The 13,696-nt window shown below is 39.8% G+C and overlaps 1 protein-coding gene across 5 annotated transcripts in view; it reads left to right on the top strand.

Annotated features, from left to right (window-relative positions):
- The window catches only part of arhgap46b (Rho GTPase activating protein 46b), an 84,345-nt gene that overhangs the window by 63,894 nt on the left and 6,755 nt on the right, over positions 1-13,696 (top strand). For 4 of the 5 annotated variants that reach the window (XM_053241035.1, XM_053241038.1, XM_053241039.1 and 1 more), the window contains 3 exons: positions 4,860-5,496; positions 6,122-6,226; positions 12,634-12,707. In XM_053241035.1, the coding sequence (XP_053097010.1) occupies positions 4,860-5,496; positions 6,122-6,226; positions 12,634-12,707 (816 nt within the window). The remainder of the gene's footprint in view (positions 1-4,859; positions 5,497-6,121; positions 6,227-12,633; positions 12,708-13,696) is intronic. The other variant, XM_053241036.1, reaches the window with a different exon arrangement.

The raw sequence follows: 13,696 nt of genomic DNA, 5'->3' as shown, positions 1-13,696 counted from the left end.
CATGTTTACACTACTTCCAGAGATTGTAGTGTATGTGTTATTACCAGGGACATAAATTTTGACACATTTGCCTATACTGAGAAATGCACAGAAAATCTGTTCATTGGAAAGTCACTTATAATTAGATGTCTAAGGGCAGTTGGTGTAATCCGTCACTACGTTTATGCGGCACACATATTTTCATAGAACGCTTTAATGAAAACTTTATAAGAACAGATTATTACATGCCATGCTAAGACATCTTATTTGGTTGTAGATTCACGTTTGAGTTATACAGTTGCATATTTTAAACATTTAGTGAGAACCCTAACAACTGCCCTTAAGCAGCCGTTATAAGTGACTTCTGAGTAAATGGGTTTTCTCTTCTATTCTCTGTGAAAAAAAAAAAAAAAAAAATGAAAAAAAAAGAAATTCTCATGCCTGGTAATCACTCCAGGTATGGTGGATAGAGATTACATTGAAAAATGCTGGAGTATTCCTTTAATGTTCTTACTTTCACTCCTTCTGTCTATCCTGCCTTTTCTTTTGTCTCAGTCTGGGTCGTAGTCACAGTGTTTCTCAGTTGGTTTGCTGGAATGGAAAAGCATAACAACAGTCTACATCCGGTCTCCGTGGAAACAATACAGTAGTGAGGGACTAAGAGCTTCCCGTCTCAGAGGGAGCAAGTGTTCCATTCCAGAACGAGTGGTGTGTGTGTGTGTGTGTGTGTGTGTGGAGTGTCTCCACAAGGATAGGAATATCTGACAGTTTGTGGGGACATTTGGCTGGTCCCCCATGAGGAAAATAGGAAAATTGCTTTTTGTTTTTACAAAAACCACACCTTTTATTTAAAAAAAAAAAAAAAAAAAAAAAACCTAAAAGAGGTTTTGGCCACTGAGGTTAAGGTTAATGTTAGATTTAGGTGTAACAAAGCGTTCATAATAATCGTCATTAATAATTATGTCAATATAAGGTCCTCACTTTCATAATAAAACCATGTGTGTTTGTGTGTGTGTGAGATTGTAGAGATTAAGATTTCCTGGATTGCTTTTAGTGAAAGAGTGCTTCTTTCAGTCTAATTTTGGATTTTGTTTGTTTTTTTCTCTTTATTTCACCTCTATGTAAGACTTTATAAAGTGAAATGGAGTGAGGGTGGAAAGAACGAGGGCAGGCACTAGATTCCTTATTATTAAACAAATAAATAAGGGGTGAGTTGATTATTTTCCAATAACAGAACATCCTAAGTATTTTGTTCCCATTATACCACAGCACTATTTCAATTATTAATATTTTTTTATTTATTAAAGAATGAGACATTGTACATTTTATTAATTTAGAGTTGTGTTTAATGTCAGATTAGTTCCTGTTGTTACTTATAACAGCTATAAACAGTAATAAGGTAATAATAAGTTATTATTACTAATTATTATTCTTATTAAGTTATTAATAACGTTACAACTTTACCTCTGAGTGTTACAGAGCACTGATACAGGAGACGCCTTCCAAAAACGCTAAGTGAACATCTCTGCAAACTTCATCATATCAACAATTACACATTTTTTTAAATATGCTTGTGTGAGCTTCCACCTGTGGATTAGCTGTTACTATAGAAACAACATCATATTAGAACAAGCGCATTAAAATAAACGTTGCAGCCTGCACTATTATCAGAGCTGCCGTTATAGAAAATTAATTAACACCAGTTAACCTCCACTAAATAGACTTCCTCCCTCTCTTTCTCTGTTACCTCCGCCATAGTAGGTGCCTTGGTCTGGTTCCAAAAGTATTTTTATTGCATAAGTGAAACGTGTAAAACAACATCCTCTCTAACAGTAGGGAAAGAACAAGTGCCACCTTCACCTACTCTAAACAATAGGGTTTTAGTGTGTGTGTCTGTGTGTGTGTGTGTGTGTGTCAAGATATGCTAGATGAATTTGTAGTCATTAATAGCTCTTACATACAAGTGTTTATGTTTACGTGTGTTTGATACACACTGCATTACATGAAGAACATTTTGGATATAAACATTAAAACTGACAAAGAAAGTACGAAAGAGTAATTTCCATGTGATCAGGTTGAAGAGTGTTAAACCCCTCTGAGGAACGTTTGCTACGCTGAGGAAAAGCAGACAAACTGACAAAAGTAGCTCAAGCTAGCACCACACAAGTGGATGCACATTAGAGCATTCACGCAAACTCAGCCGTCTGAATTCAGAAATGAAACGAATACTCACTGTAAGGTGTTCACAAAAACTGCGATTAAAGAGGTTTTTAGTTAGCGCTTAATTTATTTTTAAAGTGAATGTTAATTCTCTGCTAATAGTTTGCTGTTTGATCAAAAATCGTGGAGAAAGTGAATTAATGTTTCACCCAGTATCAAAGTATCACCCAGTATTTAATGATTTCAAATATAAACAGAAACTCAAAAAAGGCTTAGAAATCCTTAACTCATGCTGTTACTTCTTGTTCTTACTTTTCACTATGAGCACCGCCACGGAATTGCAAGTCTGAGAAGCCAGAGCTGTTGGAAAGCCTTTCAGCCAGATCTTTTCACCTGGGAAGTCGAAAATTCCCAGTTCCCACTTGGTCATGAACACAACATAAGTCTCTCTCTCTATTTTTTTTTTATTTTATTTTTTTATCAAGATTAGGTCTCTACTGGTTAGGTGGGTTCAATATTTGAATGATTCTGCCCATAGTCACGAAGCTCCGCCCCCAGGCTCTACAATGGCCCATAGAGTATAGTGTCTACAAAGTGACTGACAGGAGGCCCATCCACACACAAACAAGCATTCCAGACTGGATGTCAGTTTTCCAAATGGCTTTTCTCAGTGCCTTGATACACTTTTGCTAAGGCCACAGCTTAATTCATTGCTTTTTATTAAGTTCTACTTATCTTCCATGGTTATTTGTACAAGTAAGCAATTAAAAAAATCGACCATTGCACCTTTAATAAAATAGGATATTTAGATATTAGATATTTTTAGATATTAGATATTAGATTTTTTTTTTGTTTTTTTCATAGAACGTTATTATATGCAGTTTTATGTCTCGTTGAATAGCAAGTGGAGAATTTTTTTTTTCATAAAAGATAGAATAAGAACATCTCTTATTAGTGGACTTTTGGATCATAGTGTACTTTTGTGTAGTGTATTTTTTTGTTTGTTTGTTGTTGTTTTTTTTTTTTTGAAGATTGATTTCCATGTAATGATCCCGCAGCAGTGTGGTTTTACATCACAACAGTTAAACCGATCATTTATTTGCTGCCAAAACACAAGGCTAAGATGACAATGGAAAGATGTTTATGTGCAGACAGCCTGTGTCGAGAAGGAATCGTCATTTGGTGTCTGGAGTCATAGGGAGCAAAACAGATGCCAGGAAGGATTGTAGCCAAGAGCTGAGGGGTCAGAGCTGAAAAAAATGACCCACGACTGATTGAACAGGACAGGGTGAAAAAGAAGAAAAGCTGCCTTATGTGTTAGCATTATCTAGGAAGAGGTCACAAATCGGGCTAGTTTATCAGCCTTGAGTTTTGACCTTTCCGTGGTAAATATATCTGTTTTATAAACCTTCAAAGGCTGTAAGCATGGATGAAGAATTTAAGGTAATGCAGTCAAGGCAAAGGGTGTAGTGATGAAGAAAGACGTGAACGTAATGTGGCTAGAATGGTTGGGTCTTAACCTTAATCTCTGTGTTAGCGATCTGCTGTTATGGCTCACTGCTCCACAATTCCACATGCTTCATTAACCATTAAATCAACCAACCCCAGCATTTTTCAAACTCTCTCCCTCTCTCTCTCTCTCTCTCTCTCTCTCCCTCTCACTTATGAAACCTCTACCATTCAACTAGAAAGCATAAAGCACATATGCAGAGTTTGGAAAATCTGACCTCAAAAGTGAAGTTTCCCTCTCAGATACAATACAGATGGCATGGCAAATTCATCCATGAAATTATTTTTAATAAGTCTGCATCATTTAAGCAGTATCACATGTGGCTATGCCGTCTGTGGTCATTTAATGGTTCATAAATGTACATAATTCTTCAGCTGTGATGCTCCTGTAACTCTTATGAGACCTCAGTGTGCCTCTCTGATGAGAGGGTAGGCTGGTAGCTCAATGAATTGAATCAGTGCACCATTTTCTTTTAGCAACTATTATACACTTGGGGAAATGATATATGTTTTATCCATATAGGAAAACATAATAAGTTATGTTTTGTAAGGCAAGGAACAGAATACTAAAGACAGTATTAAGTAAATAGATTATATTTGGTGCTGTGCAATGGGGTGATAGAATTAAGAGTACTGAACTGAGGGGATTAGAGAAACCTGGGAGTGAAGTGAGGGAGAAGGAGAGGGAGGCTGAACAGTTTTATGTTCTGATCTAATTCCCATATTGGGTTACCTATTTTGGGAGCAAGTGCAATTTGTGCAGATGTTTCCAGGCTTTCGATCCTGTTCTGGTTGTTCTGGTTACAGGGGAATGAGTAAGCATATCGCCTGCCGCCTACACAACACACACAAGCACGCATGCACATTTGTCTTACTGTCCTTAAGAAGGACCTTCCATTGACATAATTATTAACTAATGCAGCTAATTAATGCTATGTCTACACCTAAACCTAAACCTAACCCTAAACTTAACCTCAGTAACCAAAACCTTAAAATAAAAGCTGCAGGTTTTGTTAAAATAACAACAGCACAAGTCATTTCAATCATTTCTTTTGAAATGACTCATCATTTCTATTTACTGCTGCTGATGTTTAGCGGTGTTAAGTCAAAGCAGTTGGTTTGGTTTGTTAAACATCTCTGAGAACACTTGTCCAGTCACCTTGACGTACTCTTAAGACATTCAGAATGACTTTCTTTCTTCCGTCACTTAGGCAGGAACACTGGAATCCAAAAGCCAGCCTGATTTCCGCTCCCAACACGGAAAAGACCATGATGATCACGTAACAGTTCACGGCACCACTTCTGTCTCCTCACTGCCCGCCCTCCAGGTGCATACCCCCGCCCCTGGTCCCACCTACCAGTACCCCTACTCTACCCTATGCAAACCTCCCATTGATGTGGATATGGAAGCATGGGCTACCAAGAACCTGAACCAGCACACACGAGGCCTGCTGCGCCGACGCGTCTCCATCGCCACCATGCTGTCATGGAGCAGTGCTTCCATCAGGAAGCCTATGCTGATCACGAGCGACCGCGCCATCAAAAAAGAAGCATGTGACATGTTCAAGCTGGTCCAAACATACATGGGTGATCGGCAAGTGACACGCCTTGACCGGCGCCATGTTGCCCTTCACATAGTGACCAAGTGTTGGAGCATGCAGGGCCTGAGGGACGAGCTGTATGTCCAGCTGATCCGGCAGACCACGGACAACCTGAACCTCAGCAGCCTCTGTGCAGGCTGGGAGCTCATGGCTATCAGCCTGGCCTTCTTCTCTCCATCCCCCAAGTTCAGACGCTATCTTGAGGGTTACATTCAGAGACACCTGGAGCCCAGTAATGACAAGAAGAGTGAGTATGAATCAACTATTGGTTTTGTACATAAACTCTATGTGCGATGTCAAAGTGTGAAAGAAAACATGCAATTCTTCTTGATGGATGTGTGTTTTAATGACGTGATGGTTTAGAGATGTGTTTTCTAAGGGCAGGCAGCCATTAAATTTCTCGTCTCGTTCAAGTGCGTACCGTATAAACTTATTGAATTTATTTGTTTTTCAAGTGCACACAGTAAGTAGCTAATATATTTGTTTTCTGTTTCTCTGAACACAGTATGTAGCTGATAAATTTGTATATTTCAGCTTCCGATAATTTTCTGTTCACTTCTGCTATTTTGGAAAACCAGCAGCGAATGTTTATGTTTCAGGTGCGCATGTCTGGCTCGGAGCGCTGGTCCATACGCATCGAAAGTCAATATTGATTTCAGTGCTAAAATTAAGATGGCTTGGTGCCTGTTCAAACAGGATGCAAAGCTGGGGAATGGGAGGAAAATAAAACACCGGGAATACTTGAGGTCATAGTTCAAAGGCCATGGAACAAAGCACGATGATGTGTTTTTCTGCGCGAACGTTAAAGGGTGTGTAGATATTTTGCAGATAAATGATTGAGCTGAAAAGGTCTTTTTTTTTTTGTTTATCAGTATTACAGAGGATTGTGGAACAACAGGACATAAAGAACAAGAAGAACTCGAAGTCCAGGAAGAAGAGGAAACAGAACAATGAAGAAGAGGAAGAACAGGGTACACGTTAGTGAAGCATGGCACACACACACACACACGTGCGCACACAATTCTCTGTGATAGTGGGATTAGTGTGCTATTGGAGATTAAATCCTGCTTATTGTGGGAGGTGTAGTTTTACACTCAACTTTCAATTGCTAAATCACAGAAGTAGAGATGTAACCTGTTGAAAGACTGGATGAAATATTTCTGTGGTACAGGATCTCTGTTTTAATATACTTCTAATGTATGAAAGCCTGGGAAAATGTTCCTCGTGGCCAAATTTTGACCTTTTCTACTATATAGAGTTCTGAAAACTGTAAGTTTCTCTGAACTGAAATATGTTTCTCTTTTGCACATATCTCAACCAGAAGTTATAACATTTTAAATCCAGTTACCTCCAAAAGTGAAAAGCTAGAAAATGACTTTTCAACTTTACATTCCACTTCCACTGAAGGACATCCTGCTTACCTCTACGTTTGTAACCTAATCTGCTCAGAAAAAGTCAACATTACTGCTAAGTTTTAAAGATTTTTAAATTTTCCAATGGGATAAGGAAAACTTATCGCTTTGATTATCTGCTTACTGCTTGTATGACAGTGTGCAGGTGCATCGCAGATATTTTGACAGCCGGTATCTGATAACCAACTGAATTGATTAGGCTTATGTCTAAATACAACATTCGTGACATTCACTGGGTGAGAAAATCACACTTAGCCAGCAAGGTTTTAAATTTAATTGGCTCGTTATGCAACTTCATCTTTGCATTTCTACGCTGTTTTGGTACAATAGGTTTACATGTTCATACAGTATCAAAGTATATTATGTGCAGAATTTTGGGTCAAAGGCCAATTTTTTGGGCTGTTTTTCAGAATTAAGCAAGCTACATCCAACAGATTTTCCAGATTCTGGAAACAATAAGAACGAAAGAGTTCCTCTATTCTCATGGATGTTTCAGCTGCACTGCAGGGACAGTGACAATTATGTAAAAAACAAAACAACAACAAAAAAAAAAACAGAATTGTTGCAAGCAGTGTAACGAGACCGACATTTCAGAACTACATGGAGGAGGTTAAGATGAAGCTTGTGTTGACGTTTATTGTGATGACCTTTACAATTTCACCCTTTGCTCATGTTTTGCTGCTTGCCATGTATGGCACGCCAGTATAGGCATGCACAAAACAAACTCCAGAGACATCTATGACTCATCACTTGTGTAAAAATAAAAGTACCGTGGAATCCTTTCACTTTGCCAGAGGCTGCACTTTGTCCGATATAAAACACTCCTAAATAACCGCTTGTTAGTTAAACACAGGTATTTAAAATGCTGTGTAACAATCATAGACATTCTATGCGTTTTCTTTTTGACCAGTCTGAAACGTGTGTCCTCTGTATGAGGAACTAAAAAGGTTTCTTTAACCGCAACTTAGAAACTAAAATGAGCTGATTTTCGAAACTGTCTTTCGATCCAGAGATATGTAAGTAGATTTCGGCTGTGATTTCGGGTGATGTTTTGTCTGGTTGATGAAGTGTAGCTGACCTACACTGGAGAAGAAAAAGCTTCCTGCCTGTTTACTGGCTGTCTGTCGGTTTGTTTGAATATCCTGCAACCCCTCCACACACAAACACACACACACAATTAGAGCTCAGAGCAGTGAGATAATCTCCAAGTCCCACGCTCTTTTGGTCCGCCGCCAGAGTGCTCAGAGAAAGAGAGAGATTAAGAAAGAGAGCAAAGAAAAGAGAGAAAGAGAAGAGGAAGACCCCGCTAGTCAGAGTGGGGGTCTTTAACAAGATATCCATTAAAAAGAGAGCAGGGAACAGACAGACTCCCACAAAAAGAAGGCAGAGGCTATTTTAATCAGACTGTGCCCTCATCCTTTTCCCAACTGAACCCACTTTTAACCCAGTTTTTCTTCCTCTATCGCTTTTCCTAGTTTTTCTTATTTATACTCACACAGTCTGGAAGCAAAGACTGTGGGCTGCAAATAACAAAGTTTCCTGTTCAGCACATAGTAATTAGCCTGCACAGGTTATCCAGAGTGTAAGCAAGTCATCTCGATGAGGAAGGGATGTCTTAAGATGGAGAGAGCAGACGAGTTGTATATCGGCGAATACGTTTAAAAGCCCGATTCTGACCACGTCAGGAAGTGTTTTGAAGATCATTTCAGAGTTTTCCCACAACAGTGATATGAGAATCTTTTGTTTGGTAGCGTGCAGATGGCACGAATATAGTTACTCACCACTTGTACACACTGCCTGCAGCTCAGTTGAGTGTAATTAGCTGAGTCAAGATGAGTGTGTGTCAGTCACCCTGGCCCTGCTTATACAACAAGCACTTGTACATCATATTCAGTGGCATGATTATGGCTTTGCTGAGGTAATGACCAACCACAGAGCTGCGTGCAGCTGCGTCCGGGGATGCATCAGACTCCTCTGAGACCACATCTCAGAAACTAATGCTACAAACTCGTAGCTGATCAAAAAGATGGTTTTCTTTTCTTTTAAGTGAGATTGCCTTTTGAGATGAGATGCTGAATTGCTAAGAGAACGATTCGTAAAGGTGCATTTTCCTGCATTTGTTTTTTTTTTTTCATTTCAGGCTTCTGTTTACAGTTTTCCGGCCCATAAATTAACTCCGTCCCCAGCCAGAACAGAACGATTTTCCATAAATGGTTAATTTGATAGAGCAGTAGATTCAACAGAGGAGGTGGGTGAGCTGAGGAGAAGGCTTAGGCTTACCAGTGATTTATTGGAATTGGGGTTCGCCTCACAGACATCAGAGCACTCTGAAAATTACAAACTGCTCCTTTAAACGTTCTTCTCTCAAAGCACAAAGGCAGATTAGTCACAGTGGTGTGTGGCAGGGGTTCTGGCTTACTCAGGCCTCTTCTCTCTGCCTCTGGTCTCTTTTAAAGCCGTGTGACATTCTCTGGCTACATTCTCTCGATTGTAAAGTGTCAGCCTATGCCCTCGGATTAGTTTTGTTTATCGATCGGAGTTTCAGGATTTGGGAAATGGGTTAACATTAGCAGGGTAGCAGGGTGATTTGTTACTACGCAGTCAGACCAGTAGTTTCTGAGCATGAATGAATTATAAAGCATATTAATGCTAGATGTAGATGGAGGAATATTCACTTGAGCTTGTTCTAACCTTGGAGGTTTTGGAGTTTGGTGGAGATTCTCAAAGAAATGGCCTTACAGTTAACACATTTCTGATTATTTACTGCTAAATTACCATTCGTGTGCATGTGTGAAAGGGCCTTAGGATTATAGCCTAGATACTTGTAGTACTTGATATTTTTTAAGTAAAAGTACATTTTTAATCAAAGTTATGTTTTTATGTAGAAGTTATGTTCAGGCCAGTTTGACCTGAGAATAAAACATGAAGCAAGCTGAATCAGGGGTCTCTCTAGTTCTTGTCACATTTCTATCTTTTTTTTCTCATCAATCTACAAAAATATACTTTTTTTAATATATAGACTTTTTGCTAGGACTTTCAAAATTTAACTCAGGTGCTTTCAATTCCCGCTGATACTCCGTGAGAGTTTTTACAACTTGATTAAAGTTCACCTATGGTAAATTAAAGCAATAAACCTCCCTTACCCATGATAACACACGCCCTCTAGTGGCTCATTGCTTCGATAAACCGGCACCACAATCAATATGACAAAATCCAATGTTCAATAAATAATTTCACTTAATAATATTTGCAATCAACAATTCATCAGCCATGCAATGTTGTCTATGTTGTTAACAGCAACAACTCACACAAGGATTAGGGAATTTGCACATAACAAGGATATTAACGGCTTTGAACGCGGCTCAGCTGATTTTAGAACCATTGACCATAATTTTTACAAAAAAAAAAAAAAGACAAGCCAAAAAATTGTCTGTAGACCGAACCAGGATTGTGTTGTCAAGCCTATAACATAATGAAATGATGAAAAAGTGACAGGGCCTGAATATTTTCTGAATGGACTGTACACACAAGCACACGTCTGACATGGATGTTCTCATCCCTAACTCATCCCTAACTCTCTGCTAGTACCTGGTTTGACAGGTGGGCACTGGATGGATGAATGGATGGACGGATAGATAGAGTAATTTTTATTGATCCTTGAGGGAAATTGTTTTGTTGCAGCAGTACAAAAAAACAACAGATATTAAAAGGACACAGACTATGCACAGAGAACACAAATTACAATACTAGTTGGCACCGTAGGTTTCAGGAAGCCTGTGAATGTTCTGCCTCATGAGTTGTGTGCCAAAACTGAAGTCCTGTGAAAGAAGAGCAGATCTCAGTGGTCTCCTTTTTGAATGGGGAGCCAGCTCATTGAGAGGGGGTTCAGGCAGGGGCCTCTCACTGTCTCACTGTGCCAGCCTGGAGGGCTGTTGTGTGGCAGCGGGTGGATGGGGCAGGGTCAGGGGGGGGTTCTGTGAAAAAAAAGATGCTTTCCTTAATATGTTAAGCACTTCATTGGAAAGCCGGGATTCTTTGCTTCTATAGGATTAAAGAAAAGCCATTACAGCAGTGACTATTGGTATGCAAAACGGTCCTTTGCTATCTCTCCTTTCTTTCTTCTCCCTCTTCATCTCCTCACTCATCTCCTCCCACTTTGTCTGGCCTGAAGTGGTGGTGTCAGTCAGTTATTCTTTGTTTTCCTGAGGCCGCTAACACAAGCGGAGGGGGACGGAGAGAAACAAAACAAGACAAAGAGAGAGAGAGAAGGAGGGAGGCAGAGAGGGATAAGTGTAGCTGGGAAAACATGACTAGTCCTTAATGTGAAGGATGATTAAAGGAAGTTTTATTTTTAAAAAGCTGTAAACAAGAGGCTAGATATAAGTGGAAGAATTAAAAAGAACTAGGAAAAGGAAGTTGATTTAAAAAGATGAGCTGAGAGGAAATGAAAGAGGAAAGGAGACCCAAGGATAACGTCAGCGGGTGTGAGATGGATCAAACAGAAACAGACGCTTGTGAAATGTCTGACCCATGCGCTGTCTGTGTTTTCACTGCCGTGATAACTGAAGAGTCACTGATGTAAAACACCAGCTGTAAAAGCTGCGGCGTTTTTTTTTTTTTTTTTTTCACCTTTTTGGCTTCTAACCAGGCTGAGGGACTTTTAAACTAGCTCAGGTTACAAACTGTCTTTGCAGGCTGTAACATATCTTAAGTGGCTTTGAATCATCCTGTGTGCAGTGTAGGTGTGTGTGTCTGTGTTTGTGTATTCTAGACTATAAAAAGCTGGCCATTTGTTTCTTCAGCCCAGCCAGAAGAGGTGTTTTGCCAGAGGTGTGAACCTAAAGGCCAATAATGTTCAGACTCCTTAATTACTGCATTGGAAAACACTGTCTCTCTGTCCATTCTGTATCCTAGTCCTTCTGCATATTCTATCCTTCTTTCTTATCTCCTCACAGACCCCCCCCCAGTAGACACTTCTTCTTATTCTTCTGCTTCTTCTTCTTCTTCTTTTCTTTAGCTGCTCTCTCTCTTTCCATGTATTCGAGACTCCTTATTGTTGTTTCTGAGGTCCAGAGTCACTCCATGCTTCAGATCTGTAGATTACTGTCCAATAGCCAAGAACCTCCTCACTGACCAGGACGTCAGGAAACACGGCTCTCACACACCGTATTAAAACAGCTCGAACTCTAATCTGCCATTTCATAGTCTATGTATTTAGTGGCGTATAGTTTCATTTTCGAGGTATCCCCTGAGCTGTATTCAGTTCTCTATGAATAAGAGAACAGAGAAAACGTGCAGGATTCATCGTACACACTGCGAAGTGTAGTTCATTTATTTTCAAATTATGGATCATTGACTTCTAACCATATATCTGTCAGAAATGTTGCAATTACAAAGTGAAGCATTGTGGCTGTGAGATTTATTTCACTTCCACGCAACGTTACTCCACTTCACAGCAGTGTTATCATAGTGTTGATGGCGCAACCCTTGCCCCCGCACAACAAATACTGCAGTAATGACAGAAGAATTTGTGTGTTTTGATTTTATGCGTTTGATCTTGCGTGTATTTGTAGTGAGCTCTGCCATATTGGTTTACGCCATGTGTATTTTTCTTAGCTTCAGCTAAAATGTAGTAAAACATCCTGGAAAAAATACTCAATCTGGTTTTCATCTAAACCTTGAACACATATTAGTGTAACTACAATATACACATGCAAGTTCAGCTCCACACAAATCATATTCCAGCTCTTTCAGTCCCTGATCTTTGCAGCTGTGTTAACACCTTTTAAAACCCACATTAGCAAGGGACTGCACTACAAAAGCTGGGTTCTGTTCTTACAGAAAGCACTGACTCCTCTTTCACCCTTTGAGAAGTTCAACACAACCTAAACAATTCCCTGCTTCATACATAGTGATGTTTGAGCAGTAATCCCTGACAGTGATTAGTTATCTGTTATTCGTGTCCTCCACAGGTCTGCCAATCAGCACTTACGCCAAATACTGCTACCGCAAGCTGCAGAAAGTTGCTGTGACTGGGGGTAAAAAGGTAGGAATGGCATGCCTATTTATTTATTTATTTATCTATCTATCTCAGACCAGTTTATCCTTTGGCCTTACCGATAATGAAGCTAGACAGGCCTTCAGGCAAACAGAGCTTTTGATTGAAAGTTATCCACACACTCGAGGTAAACAGAATGGGCTTGATGAGCTATCTGAAAGGTCAGTGGTTTAAACAGGGTTTCCGGAGAGAACAACCACTGGTTTAGGGTGCTGCCGAAAGAAAAGAGGCTATAATGTGTTCAGGCTGGCCCGAGACTGCTGAAGTGTAACATAGTGTAGCAGTGTGTAAGTGCCTACATGTGTTAGCAATCAGCCTTAAGAAAGCTCCATGAGAGCCACTCAGACTGGGGAAAGAGGGTTACAGTAACCCCAGATCTCCACATTGCACACACGAACACAAACACACACAAACACACACACACAGAACCATCGCAGTGAGCTGTGTCCCGCCTCCATCACTGTCCTTTCTCCAGTCTCCACCCTGTAATCAGCTGTCCCACCACTGTCTCCACTCTTTCTCACTGAGGTGTTATATTTAGCAGCACACCACGCAGCTGGTCACTGGATGTGCTAGTGTTACGTTAGCATGCTAGCAAACTGTTACTCAAACACATCATAGGACTCCCCACTTGTCCATCATATGCAAATCTTTGTCTTTTGATTTTAGAAAGACGTCTACATGCTACAAGTCTAGAATCTTTAGAAACAGTGTTTGGCTAACTAATTGAAGGATAAAAAAAAAAACAAGCTTACCTGGTTTTCCAGGGCTAGTACTAATGATGGTAGCATTCTGTCGTGTGACTAAAGTGTGTTACTGTCAAGGTTATGTTTAAGTTTACATTTAATTAATTTTGCTGGTTGAAGGGTTGGACATCATGTGACCAGTTTTCATGAGATGTTGGTTAAATGTTCGATATTTTAACAGGTTCTCTACTTGTGTCAAATTATGAGCTGATGTGTGACACTGGCCTCTGT

This window comes from Pangasianodon hypophthalmus, chromosome 16 (genome assembly GCF_027358585.1).
Source record: "Pangasianodon hypophthalmus isolate fPanHyp1 chromosome 16, fPanHyp1.pri, whole genome shotgun sequence".
In the NCBI taxonomy this organism is placed as follows: domain Eukaryota; kingdom Metazoa; phylum Chordata; class Actinopteri; order Siluriformes; family Pangasiidae; genus Pangasianodon; species Pangasianodon hypophthalmus.
Note: the sequence above shows the minus strand (reverse complement) of the source record. Positions and strands in the feature narration are given on the sequence as shown.